Source organism: Temnothorax americanus, unplaced genomic scaffold, assembly GCF_048541705.1.
Source record: "Temnothorax americanus isolate GAGA-0224 unplaced genomic scaffold, ASM4854170v1 Scaffold17, whole genome shotgun sequence".
NCBI lineage: Eukaryota > Metazoa > Arthropoda > Insecta > Hymenoptera > Formicidae > Temnothorax > Temnothorax americanus.
This window is the reverse complement of record NW_027509307.1, coordinates 3579688-3604111: the sequence shown is the minus strand read 5'-3', so window position 1 is coordinate 3604111 and position 24424 is coordinate 3579688. Positions and strand designations below refer to the sequence as shown.

Sequence of the window (24424 nt, the reverse complement as noted above, 5' to 3'; positions counted from 1 at the left end):
AGACCGCTTATTTCTGGCAGCACGGGAATACTGTTCTAATTTCCACTTATTTGAACAAGGTTGGAGCTGAGATGACTTCACTGACTTTGCACGGAGGTGTCCTGCTCCTTGGATGCCTCCGGAGAAACAAAATTTTCATTCTCATTGTCAGAAAAGAGATTATAATTATATTGCCTTCTTTTTTGGGGATTCACAACATCATCATCATCATCAAATTCACCATCTTGAGGAACTGTAGATGAAGACCCTGAATTTGAAACTAGGCTGTGAGACATTTCTGCATTTGAAGTGCCTGCAACTGGGCCTCTTTCAAGCATACTCTTGATGGTAATCTGTGGAGCAGTTTTAACATTTTCGACCGAATGAAGGCGTGAGCAATGCCGACGATAATTAGACAAGAGCCACCGTCCCTGATTAAAATATACAGTTACATTTGAATGCTTTTTAGTTGCACAGTTTCCAACACTACATACAGGACAATTAATTGAAGCACTGGAAGGCCTTTCATTCTTATGTGCAATGGTGAAAACTGGTTTCTCTAAAATAGACCGATCACTCTCAACAAGATTCTTTAATTGATGGATTGATGACAAAATGGAAGCTGCTAACTTATCTCTTTCACATTGATGGGCTGTGGTTGCAGGGAATGCAGGCACAACAGACAATTGACGTGATGACTGTGATTTAGATCCCTTATTCTTACTTCTTAATAACATTTCCTGCTGATTGATTCTTTTCTTGCAGAAATCACTTACTCGCTGAAGCATAATTTTATGGCCACTTGCTATTGTAAACAATTTTGGGCATTTAGCAAACATACCAAAGTAGCTTTCTTTACTTTCAGGAGGACAAACTGAATTGACATATTCTGACATAACATTGCGTGCAAAAGTTTCAAGTTCTGGCAAATGTTCAGAAGCTTCAAAGCCTTTCATGGAATGATCATTGTTAAACCCTGTCATATTTAACAGATTCTTCAAGTACATAGGTAATATTACACCTATTTCCTCTTCTATGACTTCCCAAAAGTCCTTGCTAGTCTTCTCCACCTCTTCTACTTCCCCCTGATCGTTTCTTTGCTCGATCAGCTTCTCTTGCTGGTTTTCACTTTCAGCTTGAACCCTGTGTTGTTCCAAGTTCTTCTCTATAGTTATATTCTCAGCCATCTTGTGCTTTTTGTTTATTGTAAAAAGCTGTAAATAAGAAAAAGAAAACAAAATTAAAATACAAACACAATTTTTTCCATCTTCTTACGTTTGGAGGTAGAGTCTTCAATAGAGTCTGAACAACTCTGATGGCATTTTTGGAGCAGTTTTCTATTGTATAATTGGAATAACGATGTAAATAAAACCAAAGCTTTGTTTTTTTTTAGCCAATGTGAATATTAATTGAACATGTTTTAATTATCTGGGCAAATAATAAGCAAATTATAACTAATATCTAATTAAAATAGGACAAAACAGGCAAGCTGTAGTGCGGTAGTACGTAACTTAACGAAATATGGAAAACAAAGTGTAACTAACCTCTTTGGGCGTCTTTTTGTGACCGACCGTCTCGTCTCAGTCCAACTCAGAGAATAGACGTACTGAGAAACCTAAAATACAAGGACAAATGTAAACATGTTAAAATAGCAAAACTTTTGATATGATAGTAGTATTCTGTATCACTGCGTCCATTGTTCTAAAAATTACTCACCACGAACGATCTCAAGTCAAACTACCAAACGCTTTGGCTTACACAACTCACAACTGCTCACAACGCCCCACGCTCGCTACGCTGCCGAAAGCCGGGTGCCGCTCGCGCTGAACGTAGTGAACGTTCGTTTCTGTGTCAGCAAAGCGCGTTGGCGGCACAAAAGTCTTGCAGCGTCTTGCAGGGCGCGCAAAACAAACGTTTTACCCACCGAGTCCAAAAAAAATTTCGCAGGATAACGAAAAAAATTTGTGAAGGATTTCATAAAACTTTACTCGGATTTCAGTCGGATTTCAATGATTTCAATCGAATTTCAGAGGATTTTAGTCGGATTTCAGGGGATTTCAACCAGATGTCAAAGATTTCAGTCAAATTTCAAGGATTTCAGCACGATTTCAAGGATTTTGTGGATTTCAGTCGGATTTCAGCCGGATTTCATGGTGGCCTGTACACCGGATTTCAATAGTTGTGAACCCCTCGATCCGAGCTTTGTATAAACACAAACAGTAAGTATATAAAATAAAAGAAATGAGAGAAAATATTAAAAGCACCGATATATAAAGACATGAATATAAAATTATTTAGTATTTATAATTAATTTGTGAGAAATATAAAATTATACTAATCGACACGTGAAATTTTTTTGCACAGACATTTGCGGCTGTCCGCTGATCTCAATAACATGTCCTGGCGCGTAAGACCCGAGGAATTGCTACTGGAAGTTGGGAAACAGTTCTCGTCGAAGATAAATCTGCACCAGGCGATGTCCGACGCAAATGTGAGCGATAAATTAGAATTACGCGCAACGTGCATGGGGAGCGCGGCAAGAGATTACTTGATTTGATTTATTATTTAATCGTAGAATTATGGGTTGGAACAGAGGATACGTCGCGGTTCGCAGATCAGTTGCGAATCTCTGCCGCCTACGACGGTCTTTACCACTATCGGGATATACAAGGGCGAGAGGGTGGCCATCAAGAAGATCACGAAGAAGAAAGTGGTCGACGTGACGAAGAAATTGCTCTGGGAAATCAAGCAGGTCAGGGACGTTACGTCGGAGAACACCGTGAGGTATTTAAAAAATTTTTCCCCCGTGTTTCATTTCGTAAACAATTAGAGAATGACCGTTCGCAAGATCTCTCTTCGATAGCATAATGTATTCAGCATCAGCATCAGCGTAACATCGCTGACGCAACTTCAAGCTGCCATTGCAGTTTCTCGTCGTTTATTAATAAATTGAATTGCTCGCTAGATTTATCGGAGCGTGCCTCTGTTCGCCGTCGCCGACTGTTCTAATTCTAACCGAATACTGTCCCCGAGGATCGTTGAAGGATGTTCTTGAGAACGAGGCGATCAAGCTGGATTGGAATTTTCGGATGTCCCTGATCCACGATATCGCCAAGGTAGAGGCAGATGCAGAAGTTGTGTTTCTCCTAGGTTCTTAAATACATTTTCGATATGCATTTAAACCATTTTTATATAACTTTAACTTTATATAACTTAATTATGTCTATAATCGATCAATGTAATATTAATTGGTGTGTCACGCATCTGCAAAGCGTGACGCGAAAACGACAAAGAGATTGCTTCCTCGCAGGGAATGTCTTATCTTCACGCCAGCGAGGTTTCCGCTCACGGAAAATTACGATCGTGTAATTGCCTGATCGACGGTCGCTTCGTATTAAAAATCTCGGACTTCGGCCTCAAAACACTCACCACGCCCTCCGACTTGATTATAGACGAGAGCTATTACACCAGTGAGTTGCATAAAGAGAAAATATATCGATATATTAAAGATGGGGCATATCAATGTGACGTTTCGTCTAAATTTTCAGAATTGCTTTGGATCGCCCCGGAACTCTTGCCATTAACGGTGACACCCGGTAGCGCGGCGACGCAGAAGGGCGACGTTTATAGCTTCGCGATTATTCTGGAGGAGATAGTGGTCCGCGGTGGCCCGTACGAGGTAGCCAGGACCTTTATGACGGCGCAAGAGGTGCGATCCGTTTCATTCGTGTCTTTTTAATTCTAATTTTAGCGCGATTTCTTTATCACTCCGATGTCTTTGCTGCAAAGATCGTAACCAGGGTATCAGCGCCGGAGAATCCCCCCTTGAGGCCGGAAGTCACGCCGAAGGATTGTCCGCCGGACATACTGTCGTTGATGGAAAGGTGCTGGACCGAAGTTCCCGATGAACGGCCTAGCTTCCACGCGATTCGCGGCACAATACGAGGAATCATGAAGTATATATTTTCATTTAAAATCTTATAATTAATCATGGCACACAGGCGACTCATTCGCATCCCGTCGTGCTTCGATATATATTTTTCATATATATTTATATTATATCTTGATATCCTACGACCCCGAATCGACCATCGCAATAAATACAGAAATTAGATAATAAACGTAAGATATAAATACGCTACAAAAAAGAATTGCGTCCACGTTTCAGGGGATATTGCGAGAATTTAATGGACGATCTTCTACGGCGGATGGAGCAATACGCCAATAATCTGGAGGCGCTCGTTGAGGAAAAGACCGAGCAGTTGAGCCTAGAGAAGCGTCGCAGCGAGGAACTGCTGTACCAAGTGCTCCCGAGGTATCAGAATCATTCACCGTCAATTTATTGAGCTCTTCGGCTTTTCGCCCTTTTTTAATGGAGCGAATTTTTTAAAGGCAGGTCGCCGGTCAGCTGATGGCCGGGGAAATGGTGCAACCGGAGCAGTTCGAGTGCGTCACCATCTACTTCAGCGATATTGTCGGTTTCACGGCGCTATGCGCGCAGAGCACGCCTATGGAGGTCGTGGATTTTCTGAATGATTTGTACAGTACCTTTGACAGTATTATCGGATTCTACGACGTTTACAAGGTAGACGTATAACAAAATAGATCAAGTAAGCGCGCGTAAATGATTCGATTCGGGAGAAAGAAGCGCATTTGCGCCAAAGTTGCTCAAACTTTGACTCTAACGACAGACGCTAGGACGACTTTGAGAAAGGAAATTATCTTGAAATTGAGACTGATTCGCAGGTGGAGACTATAGGAGATGCGTATATGGTAGCGTCTGGTCTTCCGGAGAGAAACGGCGACGAACATGCAAGAGAGATTGGACTGATGGCCCTGGCGATACTGGATGCCGTCAGATCGTTCACCATAATGCACAAGCAAAACACACAACTGAGCGTGCGGATCGGCGTGCACAGCGGTCCGGTTTGCGCCGGGGTGGTGGGTCAAAAGATGCCGCACTATTGTCTCTTCGGCGACACCGTGAACACGGCGTCTCGAATGGAATCTTCCGGTCTTCGTAAGATAAATCCTACATTAGAGCGACAATGACAATTGAAAAAAAAACTCACAAAAATTCCGAGTCTTAAAAATTGAATTTCTGTCGTATGAATTTCACAAGATAAAGTAACTAGGATTAAGTAACTAATTATAATTATTTAATTATTGTATAATTTATGTCTCGCAGCTTTGAGAATACACGTCTCCGAGGCGACGAAGAATATCTTGGACAAGTTTAGGACGTTCGACCTTGAGCTCAGAGGCGAGGTGGAGTTGAAGGGAAAGGGTAGGGTAACATCTTACTGGTTGACCGGTTGTTCGGAGCCCGACTCCAGGTTGGCCGTGCCGAGGTATCGCAGGCTCAGTAGCAGCCAACCCGAGAACAATTTGAATCCACTAATCTTTCCGCCAAATAACACGAACGGCCCGAAACCAAGTAACAATACCTTCATCAACTTGGCGGAATTATAATGATTAATATTCAGGGTACGGCAACCTTTTGGGTTGCAACGAGGAGGAATTTCCAATGTGCCACACGCGTCACTTGAGGTATAAAAATGTGCGCAAAAAAATTAGGGATCTATAAGAATTACCGTAGAGGCGCTACTTTTTTTCGGTGCCGTTCTTCGATGTGTAAAAATGACTTAACGCTACATCAGTATGAATTGGATGTATAATAAAATAGTTTTAGTCTTATTACAATTACACCTTTTATTCGGAATTTTACACACACATCGATAGCGTCTTTATTATTTAAATAAAGGAAAAACGATAGGCTCTTCGTGGACAAGGGTATGTGTATTAAATTAATATCATCTAAGCGATACCGATCATTTAACTTTACCTTGGAGGGGGTACAAGCACATTGCACAAAATTGGTACGTACATTAATACAATATAATTTATCATCTAACAATGATCTACATAAAACTACTCTCTAGTCTTTAGTTTCTTCTTTTTTTTCCTTTTAATGTAAAAGTGTTTGATGTAAAAGAGAAATATAAATCAATTCAAACTAATTTTTCCAATACTTATACAGTATTGTGCTTTTTGTGTATGTCACATCGTTTTAATTTTATACATATGTATTTCCAACATGTATTTTTAAAACATTACAATATTAGCATTCTCCGATTCTCCTTCGTTATCGTTATCATTACCATGATCAATATCGCTACTGTAAACGATTATAAATCTCTGTGATCTCTATATTTTTATTTGTCATTATATCTAGAAGGTCTTGTCAATCGATTCCATTTGTGACAAAATCTTGACAATAGATATTATCGTTGTAAGCTACTTAGGCGCCAGGAACATTATTAGTCTGCAAACAAAAAATTACACGTTGTACATATAAGTTACACTCATCGTGTATTATATTGTAATAAAATAACTGCAGTAGAGAGAGAGAGAGAGCTCTATCGCGTTCTAAAATCGGTCCTTTACCTAAAACTGATGGCTTTAGCAGCGAGAAGTCTATTACACTCTGCCGTGTCCGGTAGCGGCAATGTAAAGTACGGGCTCTCGTTTTCCTGCTCGGTGAACTCGAATCTGTGAATTCTCGGATGGACTTTCATATCGCCAAACGGGCCTTTCAAGATCAAGTAATAAACCGGTAGCGGATAAGTGGTTTTTGTCTTTAGTATCAGCTACGAAACATATATTTTCATACTTAGATCGCAGTGTGTACATCGTACATCGGATTTATATTTCAATAATCTCTTTTACTCTTAGCTCGCGTACATGTGCACGTATGTGAATGACATGTTGCCATACTTAAAGCTCTTTCTGAAATTAGTAAGGACATGCGGTTTTTCGTACTTGGTAAGTTATGTCTCGCTCTGAACTTTGAGTAGGATCGCGTTGATTGCTATTGATCCTGGCCTTCACTACCCACTGATTGTTGAAAGCGCTAAATCGTGAGGTTTCGTAAAATAGTTTATGAATAAACTCGTCAGTACGATACGGCTTCATCAGTAAGTCTACAAATAATAAAAATTTTGCAGATAATTGATAAATCCTTCGAGCGTCGTCTGTAGCTATGAAAGGAAGAGAAGATACGATAGAAAGACAAGTCAAGAGAGCTAAAGTTAACATCGTGACCCAAAAGAATCATTTATACAATTGTAATCTGTCCGTTGCTGCGAGGAAAAAAAATCATATGGCATACATTTTCTCTCTAGTAATCTATAAATTATTTTAATATGTCTGCCTAACGTTATAATAATGCTTAACAATTGATACAGACCGTTAAACGTGATTTTCTCGTAGGACAAAAGATCAAAGACATTGTCATAGAGCCTACGTTCTTCCAAGGTGCGGGCATCGATCTCGCACAGAGCCTCCATCACGTCCGCACCCGTACGATGAGGATGAGCGCAGTGACCCTCGTGTTCCGGGATCTCGTGATTCGGACCTCGCCACGGACAACCGATTCTACTATATTTGCAACTAGATATCCTGTACAAGTAATTAGATATTGGATGAGCACACACATAAATACAAAGTCGTATAACAAGGAGAGCATGGTGGATTGTGAGAAAACTCTAAGGCTTTAAAACATATATTTCTAATCTGCGATGCATATTAAATTTTAGGAAATTTTAGGGACGTTACGTTTGTGCGCACACAAATAATTGTCTTCTACTTCTACTACTATTTGCGCGGTCCACCTGTAATTACATTGTAAAGAGATCAGTTGCATTAGTTGAGAGATGACAATGAAAAAAACCCCCGGACATGTGAGATTATAAGTTTTGTCTTACGCATTTACCTTTCCTCGCACATAGTTTCCTCATGGTGCTCTAAGGAATTTCGCGGGAACTCCTTCGCGCAATATTGACATTCGGCAGGTAACTCAGACACGGCTTTTTCAACTGCCAGATTTCGTGACGCGGTGGTTTTGCTGATTTCGATTCTGCAGTTGGGGCATGTCGCCATCTCGTCCCGCAGCCTGGCATCTGCGAGGACATGAGTGAAGCAACCAGCACACATCAAGTGTCCATTAGCACACTGTGAACATCATTGCAGCATGTATTATTAACGTTCTTGTGTTTTGTTAAATTTTCTTTTTTATTTTTTACACATATAAGAGAAGGCTAAACACTTAGTTCTCGTACATGTACGTTATACGTTTACAAATGAATGAATTATTTAAGATGTATGCAACTCTCTAAATCACAAATTTCAACGACTTTTCGTGAGAAACATCATAGCCGACGTTATTACTTCAATGTACATATTAACAACAAAGATATTTCTTTTCTGTTTTATCACAACGTTTTGTTACGCAAAGCGTTCGCTCTCCGTTTCGCATTATCCGTTGCGCACTACAGAACCCCCGGAAACCCAAATAGAGAACCCAAAAAAATTAATGCCATGTATATTACCATCACTTTGACGTTTAAACCTGAAACACAAAATCGTACGGATACTCATTAATCACAGATATACTTATCGAGATACTTATCGAGATCTGTTTTAAATTATCACGAGTAGTCTCTATAAGGAATTACTTTTAACGGTACCAATATATATATATATCAATAATACAGACGGGAAGAAACGAGGATGATGACACGTGGGACAAGTGAAAAGGGGGTGTTTTATGCGAAATAACTAACTAATAACCTTTAAGAATATTTATTTTTATCTTGCACTATACAGTTTGTACAGATCTTTTTTTATTTTGTTTCTGTTATTCGCTTTCTCTCCCTCACTCTCACTCTCTCGCTGTTGATTATAACTGGGCATCGGTTTCGCATTAATCTAACAATAGGCCCTAACAAAAGGCCCTTATATTCTCATTGTGCTCCGAATATTGTCCCTGCCACTCGATAGTCTCTTATAGTAAACATAGCGTTTCGTAAGGTTCAAGTATCATTATATATTACACACTAAACAACTACAGAGATCTAGAATCTTAAGTACTTCACTATTTTATCTAAACCGATTTAATAGAGAACACTAAGTGAACACGTGGTCACCGACCCCGTTATATTCCGTGATAGCTATAGAAACAAACATCGTTCTTTATAAATGCGATGGGTTCTGTGTAAAAGAAAAAGGGGGCGGGGGGGGGCAGGGGGCGGGGGGACGTTTGTAGAAACTTACAACTGAAAGAATACAATGGATAAGTCTTTGTGTCACAAATGAAAGCGTCTACGTGCGTCTCTGCACAGGAAACTTTACACTATGAGTTTACACACATATTATCCGTTTTAACATTAAGAATAATCAAGATAGGCGCGATACAACCTCACTGTTACAATAGTTATTATAAATCCCTTTAATGAGATGAAAAAAAAAAAAAATGAAAATTAACGGGACCGACGGGATTTCTCTGGGGAATATCTACAAACGGTTTACCGTGTACCTAATCCCTCTTGCGATTAACGTTTCTAAACGAGTATGAGTAACCGCATGCATACACACAAGTCCAGAATGCTGCTTCACACTCCGTCTAAGGTATCTGTTTAGGTATATTCCGAGGTATTCCTTGTATCTCTCCAGTAGTTGAAATTATATGAACACCGCGTTTTATTATTCGCAGTTACAAAACAAAAGGCCAGATAATTATAAACAACTGCGGAAGTGTTAACAGATGCGCCACATGGAAAATTCTGCGTGTAACTTTTTATATAGTATCGGGAAAGAGTGTTCTCTCTTTCTTAAATAAAAATCAAACACCTGGTTTCTCAAGGCAAAGATATGCGCATACGCGTCGTCTTACGGTTTTTTAACGTATCAAGTCGATCTGATGTAATATTGTAAAGGAAAACTCTTCTCTCGTATATCATATGTACAAGTTTGCCACACAGAGATCCGCTGATTGGATACACCAGCAGATACATATCGTTTCCTTTAATATAAAGAAAAAAATATAAAGTCACCTACCTGTGGAAAACTTAACATGTCTCAGTCTTGTCTCGATAGACAAACTCATTATTCGACCTGTGTATAAAGCTCAGTTTATGAGAGACAGGGGGACTATACGATTATTGTTACCATCATATTTGCTACCATATATTTCGGCGTATATTTTAAAACATTATCGACACACTATAGGCAGAGATGAGAAACATAAGGGGGGAGGTCCAGCTTGGTACCGAGATGCGTTACATCACGACTCATATCTGCATTGCCGTAACAAAATAGAAAAAAAAAAGTACAACTATTTGACAGAGATGATTCGTTAGTCACACCTAGATCGCACGAGCTTGAAAGAAAAGGGAAAAGCAAAAGATGGAAACAGAGAGAAAGAGAAAGAATTTTTAGTAGAGGGATAAAGTTGGAGAGAGGAGAGGATGCAAGATGCAGAGAGCCAGAGAGTCCGCTGTGAACAATAAGGAAGCAAAAGCCCGAAGTTCCGTTTTTTTATAGCGCGCACAAGCTTTCTCTCAGAATTAAAGGCGTAGGTCGTACGTTTCTATACGAGATATCCGCAGCTTTTGATCGACTCGGTCGCACTTCTTCCAACGCGGGGTGAATGGGATGCAACCGTTGCAACCTGGTCGACGTTACCGAAAGAGAGAGGCTTCTAGGTAAGCGGTCTTGCGCGCCTGGCGAGTGTCTCGCGGAAGGTATCCACGACAAACGACCTGGACTCATACTCGTCTTCGTCAGGGAAGCGAGATTGACGCGCGACCGTCTCTCGCTTACGCATCTCTAGGCTCTGAAACTCGGCCTCCGAACGGAACGGGTCGATGGACCTGGGGTAGGCCATCGCGGGAAGGGGGGAAGGTGGTGGTCGCGCGTCGCGATTGTCCGCCGCGTCGCGAATCGCGAATCCCGGGACGATCGTCGAATTTGAGGATATACACACGGGCCAGGTTTTTATTTATCTTTCCAATAACGCGAGACCACGAGAGCTCCGGGGTGCTCCGTTACGCCAGGCCTCCCGCGAAGGAGGTGGAGGAGGAGAGGAAGGTGTGAGAGGTAGGAGGAGGGGAAGAGGGGGGGGCCGACCTACCTGATAGACGGCCGCGCGAGGCAGATCGAGGCATACTGCGCAGCAGAGGATGCCACCCAGACGGTGCTCAAGTTTCTGCTCGGTTTTCGCGGCGTCCTCGGCGCGCGTCGTCCTGCGCCGCTTCTTGTCGGGCTCGTGGAAGTCCTCGGGCTTGTCGTGCTCCTCGCGCAGCGAGACCGCGACGGCGGTGGCCGCCGCGGTCGCGGCTACCTGCTCCGCGACGCCGCTCGACGATGCAGGCTCGTTGCTCGGGTCCGCCATGTTGCTTGTTTTGGAGTTTTCCCCTGAACGAACGCGAGAAATGCGCAGATGTAAAGAGACGCCGTTCCTCCACCTCTCCCTCACCCCCTCGCGCCTTCTCTCGCTCTCTTTTTCTCTCTTTCTTTCTCACACTCTCTCCCTCTCCCCTCTCTCTCTCTCTATCCCCTCTCTCTCTCTTTCTCTCTCTCTCGCCCTGACCTGACGTAATGCAACGCGCGCACTAGTGTCCGGTCCTCTCACACACTCTTTCTCTTCCCCGCCGACCCTTTTTTCCTCACCCTTTCGGAGCGCACTCCGAACCCGCGCGGCTCGCGGCCGCCCGGAACTCTAGCGTGCTCAGCCGGAAGCTAACAATTTTTGGAGTAGCCCTAATATAAGTACGAATAACCTCACACATATAAACATGCATATACATAGGTGTACATATTTATGTGCATATGCATGTGTATATAGCGTTCAAAATTAATTTAGCAACTAGTGGATAAAAACCTTCGTCACCCTTCCGTACACTTCCCAGCCGTGCCTTCATACGCACGTTCCACGCGATCGCATAATTTTAGTGGAGATGTATACTTCCGAACTGCTTCCGAACGAGGTTATGTCGTTATGTCACGCGAAACCTCTCCGCGACCAAAGACCTGAAGTTTGACGCACAACGCACATCCGCACATCGCTGTGTGCGTCGTTGATGGGCTGAATGAAAGCAAATGAAAGGACTGAGGAGGAGGGGGGAGGAACAATCGATTCTCAGGGGTCGGAAGGAAGGGGCGTCGATCGATCGATCGAGCGTCGCGACGATCGCGGCGTGGGCGGCGGGGAATGCGGTATGCGGTAGCCGTAGGCGGTAGTCGCGCGTGCAGGAACTGCGGGAACGCGAACGTAGTAGGAACCAGAAATCCATACGGGGCATGAAGAAGAAGAAGAAGAACGTGAACGTAGCTCCGAGCAGCTCCGGAACGAAGCGGGGACGGCGGGAATCCGCGGGGATCGATCGATCGCGAGCGAGGAGCGGTAGGCTGTAGAGTGTAGAAGCGACGGAAAGGTGGAGGGTGGAGGGCGTACGCCGCACGTTGGCGGGGGTCAGTGATCGAGAACGCCACGCTGCTTTGTTTATGCGCGTCGTGGGATTTAAAGCTGGGATTTAAAACGACGGCGAAGGGAAAGGGCCTCTGGCACTTGGCAGAAGACTTCGAAGACGGAAAACTCTCCGTTTTGAAAAACTCGAACGCCTCGGAGGACAAAACGTGAAATATATGTTTTAAAATAAATGGATGTATGTGTGTGTGTATTATACATAATAAATAAATAAATATATATAATATCTCTTTATTTATCAATGGATATATATATATATATATATATATATGCATATATATTCATTCAGTTATTTATTATAGCATAAAAACATGCATATTCGACGTATTTTTAGTTCAATAATTAATTCCTGATTAATTCCCAGTTCGTGCCTCGGAAAGCAAAAGGAGAACGATTTTCGAAAGCGTGGGGAACGTAAACAAGATGAGTATATTGAGCACATCACTCTGCAGCAACCCTTTCCCCTCTCCACCTCCGGACAGGAAACGGAGCGATAAACCAAGGAATCGGGGCGATCGTATGTACATCACGCATATACACGCGCACAACAACCGCATATCGTGCATATCTCAGGACGGCGTAAATTCGAATAGTGGTCATCGGAGTTAGAAGAATGGAATCTCAATTCGCGCAATAAAATCGCGCCTCTCGATCGATTGGACTCGGGGCCCTCGGGGCTATCGGAAGCGCGCGATCGTCGGGGTCACTGATCGAGCGGACGCGCCGCCGCCGCTGCTTTGTTTACGTCGATCGAAACGCGTATACTTTCCGCGACGACGATCCCCTTCCCTCCCCGATTTCACTTCGTTGATTCACTTTGACTAATTGGTTCACGCTCTTAATCAGGCGATATCGATCTCGCGCGGCTACCCACAAAAGATAACGATTATTCCAACGCTTCGTGCCAACTCACGACTCGTGACTCATTTCGAAAAAAAAAAAAAAAATTACTCTTGTCAGCATCAAAATGCTGATGTTCTAACGAGATTCGCGGATTCTGGCAAAATTCTGCCGATAAATGGCATGGATGAACCAGCTATTTTATCTTTCTTTATCGCCCAACGGCATGACCTTCGAGCTTGGCTTCCCGGACAATATAGTAATGCGTAGTTCGGTCGGAACAAAGCGACTGCTAGACGCCCGCGGTTAATATTCAATTCGTCGCTAGAAACGATCCGCGTAAAATTCAAATCAATTCCGAGGTGTATCGAAGAATTTTCTGTTCACAATTACATTTTAAATAGTATAACAAATTTCGAATTATAAAAAAATTACGAGACGTATAAACGACCTAAATAAAGAAGTCGGAGGCTCGCGTACACATTGGATAAAATTGCGCGTATAAAATGCACGTCGATGTCAGCTGGACGCGATCTCGTACTTACTCGTAGGCACTTCCTCGTATTTTGGGCGCCGAACTCTCGCGAATTACGTGTGGCCAGTCGATCGGCGATCGGATCGCACTCCAGGAATCCAGTCGCGACCGAATTGTCCGCGCGTGAGACGAGGCTCGAACTACGGGGACATGCCGCAGCTGCTGCACCAGAATCACAGCACGGAATTACGAGGCCCGACCAATCGCGGAAGGCTCAGAGGCACGCGAGCGGGGCACGCCGAGATACGCACGCTGATCTCGGGAGCCACGAGGGCGTCGGGAAAAGCTGTGCCTCTCGAATAGACGGGCGTGAGAGTAGGGTAGACGCGAATCGACAAAAGAAAATTCACGCCTTAAACAGTTCCTTAAAACAAAAAGAAAATTAACATCGAGATCTCCCATTCGATTCCTAAATTGAAAGTTTAAAGAAATGGAAAACTGATAGCACAGAGGAAACACGCAGAACTTCGCGAATATCGAAAATATAACACAAAATGAATTTATATAAATCGTGATCAGCTTCTTCGTAAACCTGTCGGACTTGTATGCTCGATGATACGCTGAGGATACAAGAAATAACATTAACTTCGTCAAATACCTTCCTTCTTTTTTTTTTATTAATTCATTTCGGTATTGTCGTAGCCGATTTATATCGCACACTCGCATGTAATTATCTTCTTAAGTTCATAAATGCGCTGGCCAAAAAACTTTTTAAAAAATTGACCTACATTCAACGATTTCTCGCACGCTATTGAGATACATTCGTCCAGATTTTTTTATGATTGTGCGAAATAATTACATGCGAATACTGCCTAATTCTCGTGTACACTCGCTGTCTATAGTTACATAAAGGGTTCGATGAGAAACAATTCATTCGCGTGTACCAAAGAGCCGAGAAACTTTCGGAAAGCTCATTACTTCGGTTTGTCCCTTTTTCGCAAACGTCACCCTCGATGCGTACAAAAATAACGCTCGTTCTTTGTTAGAAAAAAAATTTGATCAAGCTACTACAATACTATCTACAACGGTGCAAGTTACTCGCTGTAGAAAGACTAACCATTTTTAACCGTCACATTTAACTGTACATCCAACTGTACGGTGCACGTGTTGCTGACCTGAAAAAGTTGGAAACATATATACCGCCAGTGTCTTGGTGTGTCAGTCGCGCGAACCAAACTTAATTAATTTTGCAATTAGAATCGTGCAATCGTTACTTCTCTATCATTTTATCACGCTGTTTGTTATTTGTTAAATAATATTGGGTTTTATTTACATACATCCTGAATCACGGTATTTTAATGTATGATTTTCTTTGCAATCCGAAGTCTTCTATTGTTTCGTCAGAAAATGTACAATATAGCGTAAATGACTCTACAAAATGTAGAAGAGTAGAAAACTTTCGGTATACGTTGCCGTTACTTAAATATAACGTTCTCCTAAACGTTGTACAACCGAGAATGCGTTTCGAGACGGCTGTCGACTTTGTACTTTCCATCATATTTCTGAAATATTTTTCTCGCTACGTCGTGGTTAGTGTTATTAGGAAATTGACGTATCTAATCTAGTCGAATACAGAACGTTCGTCTCACTACCTAAATAATGTTTATACGCTTTAAGTTATTGCTCGGCGTTAAGTAGCTTCTTTCAGGCCACGGCACGCTCACGATAATCTTTTCTCAACGCAATCGCACGCCAAAGTGGGTCATTGACTCCGTCAAAAACACGTGCGATACCATAAATAGTATTTTCCTATGTACATGTGTAAAGTGTACTTAATTTATAAGTATTTACAAATACACAGCTTCTCAGATTGCGACTTTCGTCCATGAAAGTCTCTTCTCAAGCCCGAGTTTCCTCCAGGTTCGTTCACTTCTCGCCGAAACTGCGCTTCCGCCACATTTGCAATCTATCATTCTTTCTCTGAGCAATATCACCTACATCTGCAAACGATATAGGGACAATTATAAATCTCTACAACTGGAAGTTTGCATATCGAGAGATCCTAAGTATGTGGCTTTACCATACCTGTCGCACCGCGATCCGTCTCCGTTGTTATGTCGCCGTTTAACGGTTCCGGTAGCTTGATCTTGCTGACCTGCTGTTGATTCTGCATCTCGGACACAGTCGCGAACATTATGCTGGTAGAGTTTTTCAGCCCGTTATACGATTGTTCCAATTGCTTGAACTTGCCAATTAGTTCCACGTCGGTTGTGCGTATCTCGTTCATCTGTATCAATTAGATATTAACGATTATATTAAAATGCCGATCAATAGAATCTCGTATTCGAGATAGGCACCTTCTCTGTCAATTGCTGAATCGATGCTAGAACGGAAGCCTGTTCAGACATTTTAACACACTCTCCTTGCAATGACATCATTGTTGTGTTAATAGCCGCCGTCGCTTCTTGAAGCGAAACCAAGTTTCTCTGCGACGATAAAGAAACGAGACGTGACTATTTAATACTTCAAATGTTATTGCAAAATCTATACGCCATAAATCGTTACACCATACTTACGCGATCTTTGTTTTGATCGTCGGCGACCCATTGTAATTTGCTCGATAAGGTCTCGTTAACATGCGTTAAATTATTCATTAAATGCAATATTGTGAGGTTCAGTTTGTCAGTCTTAACTTGCGCTTCGTCGGTGCTCAGTATTTGAGGCTTTTGAGTAACGTTCGACAATTCTACCAGGGTGTGCTACAAGAACGTTATAAATTTATTAATAATTCTTTCATCTATTTTCATCTATTCGTTGATTCATGGATATAAAATTATTTGTGAATTATATATAACTAATATATATGTATATTACATAATTTATAACTTATTTTACACAACATCGTAGGACGAATGTTGAACAAATCAAACTATATCGATTCGTATTCACCTTAATACCGCTGATGTTTCGTTGCATGGTGGTCTGTGCATCCTGCACCCTCATGTTCGTCTCTTTCAGGGTTTTCACCGTGGCCCCGAGATCCCTTATTTGACTGCCAAATGTTGCTACGCTAGTTGACAGCTCGTCCAAGCGTTTCGGCAAATTAGCCATTTCGGGCGCGGTTTGGAAGTACTCCTGCACTTTATGCAAATCTTGTTGAATGTGTGCCAGCTGTAAAAGTATCGATCCGGAAGGTCGTGAGTCATCTCGCGCCACAGTATTGCAGTATCGAATTATCGATGTTACTTGTGCGGTTTTACCTGTACCGTGAAATTATTTATCTGCTGCTTGAGATCAGACAGCCTGGAGAAAATTATGGTTTGGTTATTCTGGAGATCTCTCGACAATGAATGGCATTTCTGCAGAGCGTCCGGGACACCCTCGCTGCCCGCTATCACTGTAACATAATACAAGAAATTAAGTACAAAAGTGCGAAAAAAATAAACAAAATCGCGCGGTATTATAACAAATTCTAAATTCTGAAAGGTTCTAATTAAAAATATTTGCAGAAATCGGTTTCCTAACGCATTAAACCTTTAGATATAAAACAACATTTAAATATAAAAACAATTTTTGTATATTTATAACGGTATTCAGGTTCGTGCTTATTTGTTCGCATTTTCGAATTAGGTACAAATAATATTCGCTCTTTATTGACTTGATTTGACCGCTTAATGCCGGACTTCTCGCGGTTGTTCGACCAATACCTTGGTCTAACTCGGTTCGCAGGGCGGTAAGCTGTTGACGAACATCGATGAACAACCATATCAGGCTCGCGGTCGCTAATACGGAGGCACATGCCAAAAAGGCGTTGCAGGCCTTAAGAAACCCGGGACAAGCGCGACCCCTCCTTCCCCTGCACTTGCGTCCATTTCTGGTGGAAACGTTCCAGTATTCCGAACGATCGTCGCTGCTGTCCGTCAATAATTCCTACAAAAAAACGTAAGAGAAAGCAGCTATAATTCCAATTAATCAGCAATGAAAAAATAGCGATGTAATCCTCATTTGTATTACAGTCATAATTTTTTCTCATAACTCATGTATAGTATCATTTCTTATCTTCCTTCTTGACATAATTTTGTTTTGTCGTTTTCAGGCACATTAGTGGAATACTTCCAATCGACGAGTCAATATCCACGTTTATGACTTTTATCTCGTTTTTGGAGAACAAATGCAAGAATCGACACACAAATAAATTCGAGAGGATTTTGTCTTCGTGTTTGCTCCCAGAATCATCTCTACACCGGTGCCAAATGTATTTTTCATTATCTATACATTATGTACTCGGAAGAGAGTCTTGCTACCCATTATTTACTTATTTTTCACCGACTCGCAGACTCAAGGATCGCTGTTCTTCGCGGGGAGGAGACCGACGTCGAAAATTAATTGGTCTTAATCACCTGCGAGCTGCGTTTCCCGGAGCTCCGGCGAGAGATAGCGTGCGCCGGTGCCAGGGCGTCGAGCTCCTTCCGCTTCTTCATCTTCTTCGTCGGCTGACGAAGCGGCACCGTCACCGCCACCGAGTCCATCTCAAGTAAGACCGCGCCGCCTATTTTTTCAAGGGTTTTCCTCGGCGGGCCGCCTCCCGATTAACGCACTTCACTCTCGACGTTCCCCGACGGGCACCGCACGATCGCCGCGAGCTCGCAGAATCGCTCCGCGATCGCGTGCGATCATCTCTCGGTTATCAGCGAACAACTGCTCGACCGCCGCCGGCGCGGCGCTCACACTCGCGGGAGAAGCTTGCGCGCTTTCTCGATATGCAAGCCCGGACGGTGCGGCTGCTCGGAAATTAATCGGCACGAAAACCTTCGCTTCAGTCTACATTTTCGTCCGCGACGCTTCCTCGCTATGTTTTCAGGATTTGGTTGGTGCACTTTAATCAAGTCACGGCTCTCGTTAAACGTGGTCTCGTATCTATGCACACTCGTTAATTAATTGCATTCCTAAAATTAATTGCACTTTGCGGATAAATGTCTTGTATTGCGAATAATTGTGTAATAATGAAATGAATTGAACGAGATGTTGTGCGGCCGAAGTTGGTGCGTTGCGATCAACGTCTACGTGAAGTTTCAGAGAGGACAATAATTAAATTTGAAGGCTGATTAGCACAGACATCGTAAAAAAATATAGCCGATGTAAAACACATTAATATAAAAGAGATGTCAATAGATGCCTTCGCAGAATTTCTCAGGCAATTTCTTCTGATTAGGAAATTAATTCCGAATTAATGTTAAATATACCGTTGAGCAAATTGCTAGAAAAGAACAAGATATTTTAATGTTTAATATTATGCAAAGAACATAAAGATAACCGCTGGATCGTGAAAGATTACAGCATTAATTATTACACGAAAGATTACACGATTAATACTAATCTTAATCAATGTTTCTCGACAACCCTATCATTAGCTTTCTATCTCACTGACATTTCCAGATTAATTCATTAGATGTCGATCTTTTAATCGAGTAATTTCAATAAATCCGGATACCTAACGGGGGACCACTCCTTTACGAAAGTTGCCTATATCTGAAGAGCCAGTTTTAAGTCGATTAAAGTTTAATTAACGATTTGTTATCGCAATGAAACGATGATCGCAATACACGCTAAATAACACATGTCACTGCAGACAAATCGACTGCACAACCAGACGCGCTCTTACATCATAATAAAAAAAAAGAAAAAAAACCACAGGAGAGGAACCGGTTCGAAGTAGGAATTGGAAGAGAAGAAAAGGACCGCGTTGTCACCTGATTGCGTCGTGAAAGTCGGCGGATCGTTGTTATTTTACGGTTCGGACTTGGAGAAACCGTGTGGAGAACTTTGCGTGTCGAACGTCGCAACGACACATTCGTCACTGAGGCAAGAGACTCTTATCAGCCGGCCGGCACCTGGCCAACCGCGCTTGCTGTTCGCACACGCACGAACGCACCGATCGAAAGGCCGGCTCTGAATTGAAAGCACGTGATACGCAACGACATACGGTGACTATTACGTCTCAAATGAAAGAACGTCCGCGTCGAAATTGCTCGAGAAAAAGGCAGAGAGCCGACTGATAAGAGTAATCGTTGCCGTGGCGTTAATCCCTCCCAAGACTCCTCTTTGTATTTACGGCTCGTAGACTCGTTCGATAAACGCGATAACAACGGATGCGAGATGTGTCTTAAATGTTTTGTCGCGCCAATGATGTTTTGTTCGTGATAATCTGATACGACAGAGGTGTAATTTGAGCAAAATTTGTTGATTCTGGCCAAGGTAATTTGATGATCCACTTTAACAATAAAGGAGTCACATTTCACTTCGCGAGCGAAGACCTGGAATCACTCACGTCGTTTTCTGCTTTAAACAGAGCTATGCAAAGCAGACACGGAAGGAAAAAGGAATGTGCGGTGTCGATATTAATTTTTGATAATAAAATCGATTGGATAAGAGCAAGTCCGATGAGCTATTAATATTGCATGTCTTCTTTATGTCAGTCGTAATTGGACTTTTTGGCTCGCAATCGACTGAGTAAAATCTACGTGTGATGATAAGTATTATCGCGACATTTAACCCGTCAACATCTCAGTTGATATTACCATTATATGTTATTATTGAAATGACGAAACTATTATGGCCGCTATGAAACGTCGAAAGTTTATTCGCTCAACAATTCTGTCGTTTGGAATCCCTTAAATATCTGTCCTTATTTCAACGCGATTTAAAATCCAATTTCAAGGGTTTCTAGCGCGACGTTAATTCGATGCGACTCGGTCGTCTGGGTGGAAACGCGTCGCGACACGATTACGCTAGCGGCCCTGAATTCGATAAGATACCGATGTGCAAGGAAAAAAAAAGAGGACTTTGTCGCTCGTGCTAGTTTCGAGTTTCGAGGTGTATTATGTTATCCATTCATGGGCTACCGATAAAGTAAATTTTCCAGACTGAAAAGTATCAGCTCAAGTTGTTGAGAGAGGACCGTTGCAAAGCAAGATAGAAATGTCTGGAAAATTGATTTTATACAACTGCACGATATACAATTTTTACGTACAGCGACTTTGAAGTTTCGGCGTATTTACGAAGTGTACGCGGAAAGGCAAATATGCCGATTATGCATATCGCGCGAGTCGACGTATATCAAACAAGCGACATGCGTGATTTTGCGGGTATAACGATAAGTAAGACAACTCGATTACTGTATAATAATCGATTCCACTTAATCGCCACAACTGAGTTCCCCTCTCCTGCCGGTATGTAATTAAATCACGTGATTGCGCACGTTATCGCGGGCGAATCTTCCGCAGAGTCACGTATTTTCGAATTCTCTTCGTGCGCGTTGCGTGTAGCTCGAAGAATGCATCGCGAGGTTGCGTTAACGCGCAGCGACGAAAAAGAGGAGGAAGTAGCTACGTATATCGGCGTTCACGACGAACATTGGATGTCTCGTTAATTAAACGGATGTTGTTTGGCCATCCGTCCTCGCGCCGATATACGCAGAACTGTTGTGCGTAATAGCTGACTAATCCTGTCGATTAATATTTAATAACGCGATGAAGCATCAGCCCTTCTTCGTCGGCGCTTCTTGCATTAAAAAAAACCACAGTCGACTGTTTCAAAAAGGTACACACTGAGAATTTCTAATACGTGTGTTACAATTATTAATTTTAGATAAATAAAGATACAGGTCTCGACTATTACGCATACGGCTGTTACAACATACTACGCTCATTAAATTTCAAGGAGAGAGGAACGCGAAGCCGCGGAAGCGACGTCGACTCGATACCGGGGTTTCCGAACGCGCGTGTCTACTCAAATATTTATTGCATTTGCGTCAGCAGGAAGGTAGAGTACTCGCGTGCGCGACTCGTACCGACGACATGTCTCGCCTTCCGCGTTAATCAGGGGAAACATCTCTCTTCAGGTGAATAGAAAAAAAAAAGTAGAAAAAAGAAATAGAGTGAATTTTCTCGCGGTCGGCACCAAGTGTGTCCGATGATCCTGTTCGCGTTGACGCGATCCCCTGACGAATAAATCCGACGAAAGTCGGGGGGGGGGCGCCTCTCCGTAGATTTCAAATGCAAATCTATGTAAATGCCAGGGACGATTTTACGCTCCTCGTAGACTCCTCGTAGCGTTCAAATCAATTTTGTCGTCACTCGCTTTCCGCATTATCTAATTTATCGCCTCCGTATTTATTTTATCCGCATTTGTGCTCCGTGTCCTTAATTCTGCCTATTTTCTACATTTTTAAAAACTCTTTTTCTCCATTACCTGGAAAATTAATATCCTAAATTAATCTCATTCAGACATCAAAAATATTTTTGCAATCGTTTTTCTTTTTTTTTTTACTTTCGATTTCCATATATATTTTATTTGTGGATGTTTTTCATGTTTTATCTGCGAGACACCTTCATTATCAATGTGAAATATTAATCCTCAGGATTATATTATACCACACATTGCTTTCATTCATACTTCAGTATCTTCGATCGTTTTTTTTTCTAGCTTATCCGAAATTATCCCTCTGACATTCACATTCCACCGCATTCGCGGTCCATGCACATTTTACAATCGAACGAGGGACGCGACGATCCTAGAAATTCTCAAGCAGGAGGAAGAAGAGGAACAGGAAGAGTGAGTGGCGAGCTCTCACACAGAGAACATGCAGAACTTGACCTACGAGGGGGATGAATTATAGAAGCGATTCTAATCGATTACCGCGCGGCGGACGGAAACGGGCGGACGACGGCGGCGGCGTCGTCTCGCTTTTCCTCAGGGCTAGAGAACCCTCGAAGAACGAACCGCGGATCGGGAAACAGGGGGGGGAAGGGGGACCACAACACGACGGTGCCCCAGGATGATAACACTCACGAAGCCGTCGACGAAACTCCGCGGTATCGCGAAACGGCGCGAAGCGGCGGCGTCGCGACGCGGCACTCTCTCTCTCTCTCTCGCCAGCTGCGCCGTCGTCCGATATCGACTCGCCGAGGGTTGGTGGGCGACTGAAGCGAAGCCCCGCGCTGGAGGGGTTTCCCTGATAAGAACCGTCACGGCACATAGGGAATTTCGAACCGCGTCGCGAGCAACGCGAATTTGATAAGGCTGCGAATTGGATTCGATCATTCTTATCACGACCGTATTTAAATACTCCGGAACAATTCCACTCGGGGTAGTTAAAAGAGAAGGATGAATTAGTAGCGATTATGTATTTCCATTTTCATTTTTAGAGATAAAGAATGATACTCTCACCCTACTGTTATTACTCATTACTGGTAGGCTTCATAACAACAGTATTGTTGCCTCAACAATTGCACGTACTTCTTTGTCTTTTTCACATTCTACATAATATTTAATCTCTTGTAGTTTTTCATTGTTGTGCAGTGCAATTTTATTATTAATATTATTATAATTGATTAAGCAGTAATGATAATGGATTCTATATCAGGGAAGCATTTGAAAATTGAAAAGTAAATAATTGTAAGTAAGCGCGTTTAATTAACGTTGAATCAGTGTATATAATAAATAAAGTTTATCTCTTCTTTAATCAGATTTATACTAGGCATTCGGAAAATACAGCAGAAGACGTAATACATAAATACACGACGATTATGTGATAATTTTAACGAGTACCGCCATCCTTAATTTATGTAACAGTCATCAAAATGTCTGTCCGTTACAATCTTCAAAATACACACGAATTGTTTGCATTAATCGTTTGCAAGCATATAAATTTCATCGACGCAAACGATTAACGATACCTAGAAACAGGGTTTAAAGTTTCCAAGAGAGGGAGAGATATGACAAAAGGTAATGAAACGTACTTAAATCAACGTACGCATATCGGAGGCAAACAAATTTAATTAGAACCTTTCCTCGCTCAATTCCGACCGCTAATCGCTACTTACCGAGAAGTAAAAAAAGTTATATACCAGACATAGAGAGGGTTTACCTGACTTTATAGACGTATCCATTTTCTTAATCTCGCCGTACAGTACAGCCGCCAGCCAAGATAGAGCGATCAGCCAAAACATAATTAATACCGCCGCCAACCACAAGGATACGATCCGCATATCCGACTTGGTGCATCCGCAGGAGTCGCCGTGCCGACTCCTGGACAACATCCGCGATCTGTGCCGTCTGCAATTGAAAAATACCCGCCCGTCGCGACGCTAGTAATTAAGGATACCATCCGTAAGCGATAATCTCATTAGCCGAATAAATTCACCGAGACTGGTTGCGGGACAAATAAATTTAGTAATTACTACCGCTTGACTTTCTTCTTCTTCTGGGGCGCGAGGATCAGGTCGGTGCTGTCGGAATCGCTCTCCGACAGCAGATCGAGCAGGTTGATGGTCTCCTTCGGGTTCGGCTTCTCCATCCTCGCCGGGGGATCCTTGCGTCGCGTGTCACGAGTCCCCGTGACCGTCGGACGGCCGTGGCCGAGCGCAACGTAACGTCATAACCTCCGCGACTTGTTGTCGCGCCGCGCGCGAACGGGCGTCCCGATAGAATTGTCCTCTTCTTCTTCTTCTTACCGAGCAGACGAGCGTACCTTCGATCGGGCCACACTTCGACGGAAATTCTACATGCCGTGCTAATTCCTTGTCGTTTATTTCGCGAGTCAGAACTAGGCGAAATGCAGTTCACGACGATCGCGTACTCGCACTTGTCACAACTCACAACATAACCTATAAAATAAATCTGTTATCTGTCCCCTCTCACATCTGTTTCCTTTCACATGTGCACTTTCTGCACTTTTCTCGAGTTTTTCTTTCCTTCCCTTTCCTTTGTCTTCTCTCTTTAGTCTCTTTATTTAGTCTCTC

At 42.6% G+C, this 24424-nt stretch overlaps 5 protein-coding genes and 2 long non-coding RNA genes across 20 annotated transcripts in view; 3 read left to right on the top strand and 4 right to left on the bottom strand.

The window, feature by feature from the left end:
• LOC143895801 (atrial natriuretic peptide receptor 1) overlaps positions 1-5900 on the top strand; it is a 72553-nt gene extending 66653 nt beyond the window's left edge. For all 3 annotated transcript variants that reach the window (XM_077403154.1, XM_077403152.1, XM_077403153.1), the window contains 10 exons: positions 2344-2470; positions 2555-2763; positions 2945-3095; positions 3290-3449; positions 3528-3688; positions 3769-3935; positions 4148-4294; positions 4372-4564; positions 4726-4999; positions 5168-5900. In XM_077403154.1, coding sequence (XP_077259280.1) covers positions 2344-2470; positions 2555-2763; positions 2945-3095; positions 3290-3449; positions 3528-3688; positions 3769-3935; positions 4148-4294; positions 4372-4564; positions 4726-4999; positions 5168-5451 — 1873 coding nt within the window. In that variant the 3' untranslated portion in view covers positions 5452-5900. The remainder of the gene's footprint in view (positions 1-2343; positions 2471-2554; positions 2764-2944; positions 3096-3289; positions 3450-3527; positions 3689-3768; positions 3936-4147; positions 4295-4371; positions 4565-4725; positions 5000-5167) is intronic.
• LOC143895808 (uncharacterized) lies at positions 8-2177 on the bottom strand. Its single transcript, XM_077403174.1, has 3 exons — positions 1696-2177; positions 1524-1594; positions 8-1193 (listed from the first exon to the last, which is right to left on the bottom strand). Exon 3 carries the CDS (start codon positions 1164-1166, stop codon positions 78-80), a length of 1089 nt encoding a protein of 362 aa, XP_077259300.1. The 5' UTR covers positions 1167-1193; positions 1524-1594; positions 1696-2177; the 3' UTR covers positions 8-77.
• A 23-nt stretch (positions 5901-5923) lies between the features above and the next one.
• Positions 5924-13872, bottom strand: LOC143895807 (zinc finger TRAF-type-containing protein 1 homolog). 4 transcript variants are annotated; one of them, XM_077403171.1, is made up of 7 exons: positions 13693-13872; positions 10952-11235; positions 7754-7992; positions 7229-7440; positions 6802-6962; positions 6427-6629; positions 5924-6304 (listed from the first exon to the last, which is right to left on the bottom strand). In XM_077403171.1, exons 2-7 carry the CDS (start codon positions 11210-11212, stop codon positions 6277-6279), a joined length of 1104 nt encoding a protein of 367 aa, XP_077259297.1. In that variant the 5' UTR covers positions 11213-11235; positions 13693-13872; the 3' UTR covers positions 5924-6276. The 4 variants fall into 4 exon arrangements, with proteins under 4 accessions (XP_077259297.1, XP_077259296.1, XP_077259298.1 ...); XM_077403170.1 differs by lacking the exon at positions 13693-13872 and adding an exon at positions 11702-11930; XM_077403172.1 differs by lacking the exon at positions 13693-13872 and adding an exon at positions 11491-11509.
• LOC143895774 (uncharacterized) lies at positions 12121-12916 on the top strand. Its single transcript, XM_077403119.1, has 3 exons — positions 12121-12147; positions 12242-12359; positions 12669-12916. The coding sequence occupies exons 1-3, from the start codon at positions 12121-12123 to the stop codon at positions 12914-12916; spliced, it is 393 nt and encodes a 130-aa protein (XP_077259245.1).
• Positions 13873-14628: 756 nt separating the features above from the next.
• Positions 14629-24404, bottom strand: LOC143895806 (EF-hand calcium-binding domain-containing protein 14). 3 transcript variants are annotated; one of them, XM_077403169.1, is made up of 8 exons: positions 23867-24404; positions 23551-23738; positions 16883-17019; positions 16572-16793; positions 16199-16381; positions 15980-16108; positions 15708-15909; positions 14629-15622 (listed from the first exon to the last, which is right to left on the bottom strand). In XM_077403169.1, the coding sequence occupies exons 1-8, from the start codon at positions 23977-23979 to the stop codon at positions 15549-15551; spliced, it is 1248 nt and encodes a 415-aa protein (XP_077259295.1). In that variant the 5' UTR covers positions 23980-24404; the 3' UTR covers positions 14629-15548. The 3 variants fall into 3 exon arrangements, with proteins under 3 accessions (XP_077259295.1, XP_077259293.1, XP_077259294.1); XM_077403167.1 differs by lacking the exons at positions 23551-23738; positions 23867-24404 and adding exons at positions 17330-17552; positions 18023-18351; XM_077403168.1 differs by lacking the exons at positions 23551-23738; positions 23867-24404 and adding exons at positions 17330-17552; positions 18023-18351 and having other exon boundaries at positions 16889-17019.
• LOC143895815 (uncharacterized) lies at positions 17424-18096 on the top strand. The gene is made up of 3 exons (XR_013256474.1): positions 17424-17564; positions 17719-17877; positions 17959-18096. It is a non-coding gene; the product is annotated as an uncharacterized LOC143895815 (long non-coding RNA).
• On the bottom strand, positions 18486-23544 carry LOC143895814 (uncharacterized). Of its 7 annotated transcripts, none has more exons than XR_013256470.1 (3): positions 22320-23544; positions 19373-19479; positions 18486-18539 (listed from the first exon to the last, which is right to left on the bottom strand). It is a non-coding gene; the product is annotated as an uncharacterized LOC143895814 (long non-coding RNA). The 7 variants fall into 7 exon arrangements; XR_013256468.1 differs by having other exon boundaries at positions 18486-18568; positions 19373-19893; positions 22473-23544; XR_013256467.1 differs by having other exon boundaries at positions 19373-19893; positions 22473-23544.
• Positions 24405-24424: the final 20 nt, after the last annotated feature.

What these genes read in the sequence shown, in the direction of transcription:
- LOC143895808 (XM_077403174.1), bottom strand. Translation starts at nt 1,166, where the DNA reads ATGGCTGAGAATATAACTATAGAGAAGAACTTGGAACAACACAGGGTT.
- LOC143895807 (XM_077403170.1), bottom strand. Translation starts at nt 11,741, where the DNA reads ATGAAGGCACGGCTGGGAAGTGTACGGAAGGGTGACGAAG. An exon ending in CGAGAAAATCACGTTTAACG is followed by an intron (nt 6,963 to 7,228) that starts GTCTGTATCAAT and finishes TATTATTTGTAG; the next exon opens with ACTTACTGATGAAGCCGTAT. An exon ending in AGCGAGACATAACTTACCAA is followed by an intron (nt 6,630 to 6,801) that starts GTACGAAAAACC and finishes TATGTTTCGTAG; the next exon opens with CTGATACTAAAGACAAAAAC.
- LOC143895774 (XM_077403119.1), top strand. Translation starts at nt 12,121, where the DNA reads ATGAAGAAGAAGAAGAAGAACGTGAAC. An exon ending in AGAAGAAGAAGAACGTGAAC is followed by an intron (nt 12,148 to 12,241) that starts GTAGCTCCGAGC and finishes TGTAGAGTGTAG; the next exon opens with AAGCGACGGAAAGGTGGAGG. An exon ending in TTTAAAGCTGGGATTTAAAA is followed by an intron (nt 12,360 to 12,668) that starts CGACGGCGAAGG and finishes CTGATTAATTCC; the next exon opens with CAGTTCGTGCCTCGGAAAGC.
- LOC143895806 (XM_077403167.1), bottom strand. Translation starts at nt 18,151, where the DNA reads ATGGACTCGGTGGCGGTGACGGTGCCGCTTCGTCAGCCGACGAAGAAG. An exon ending in CCGGGAAACGCAGCTCGCAG is followed by an intron (nt 17,553 to 18,022) that starts GTGATTAAGACC and finishes GTTTTTTTGTAG; the next exon opens with GAATTATTGACGGACAGCAG. An exon ending in TTCAGCAATTGACAGAGAAG is followed by an intron (nt 15,910 to 15,979) that starts GTGCCTATCTCG and finishes TAATTGATACAG; the next exon opens with ATGAACGAGATACGCACAAC.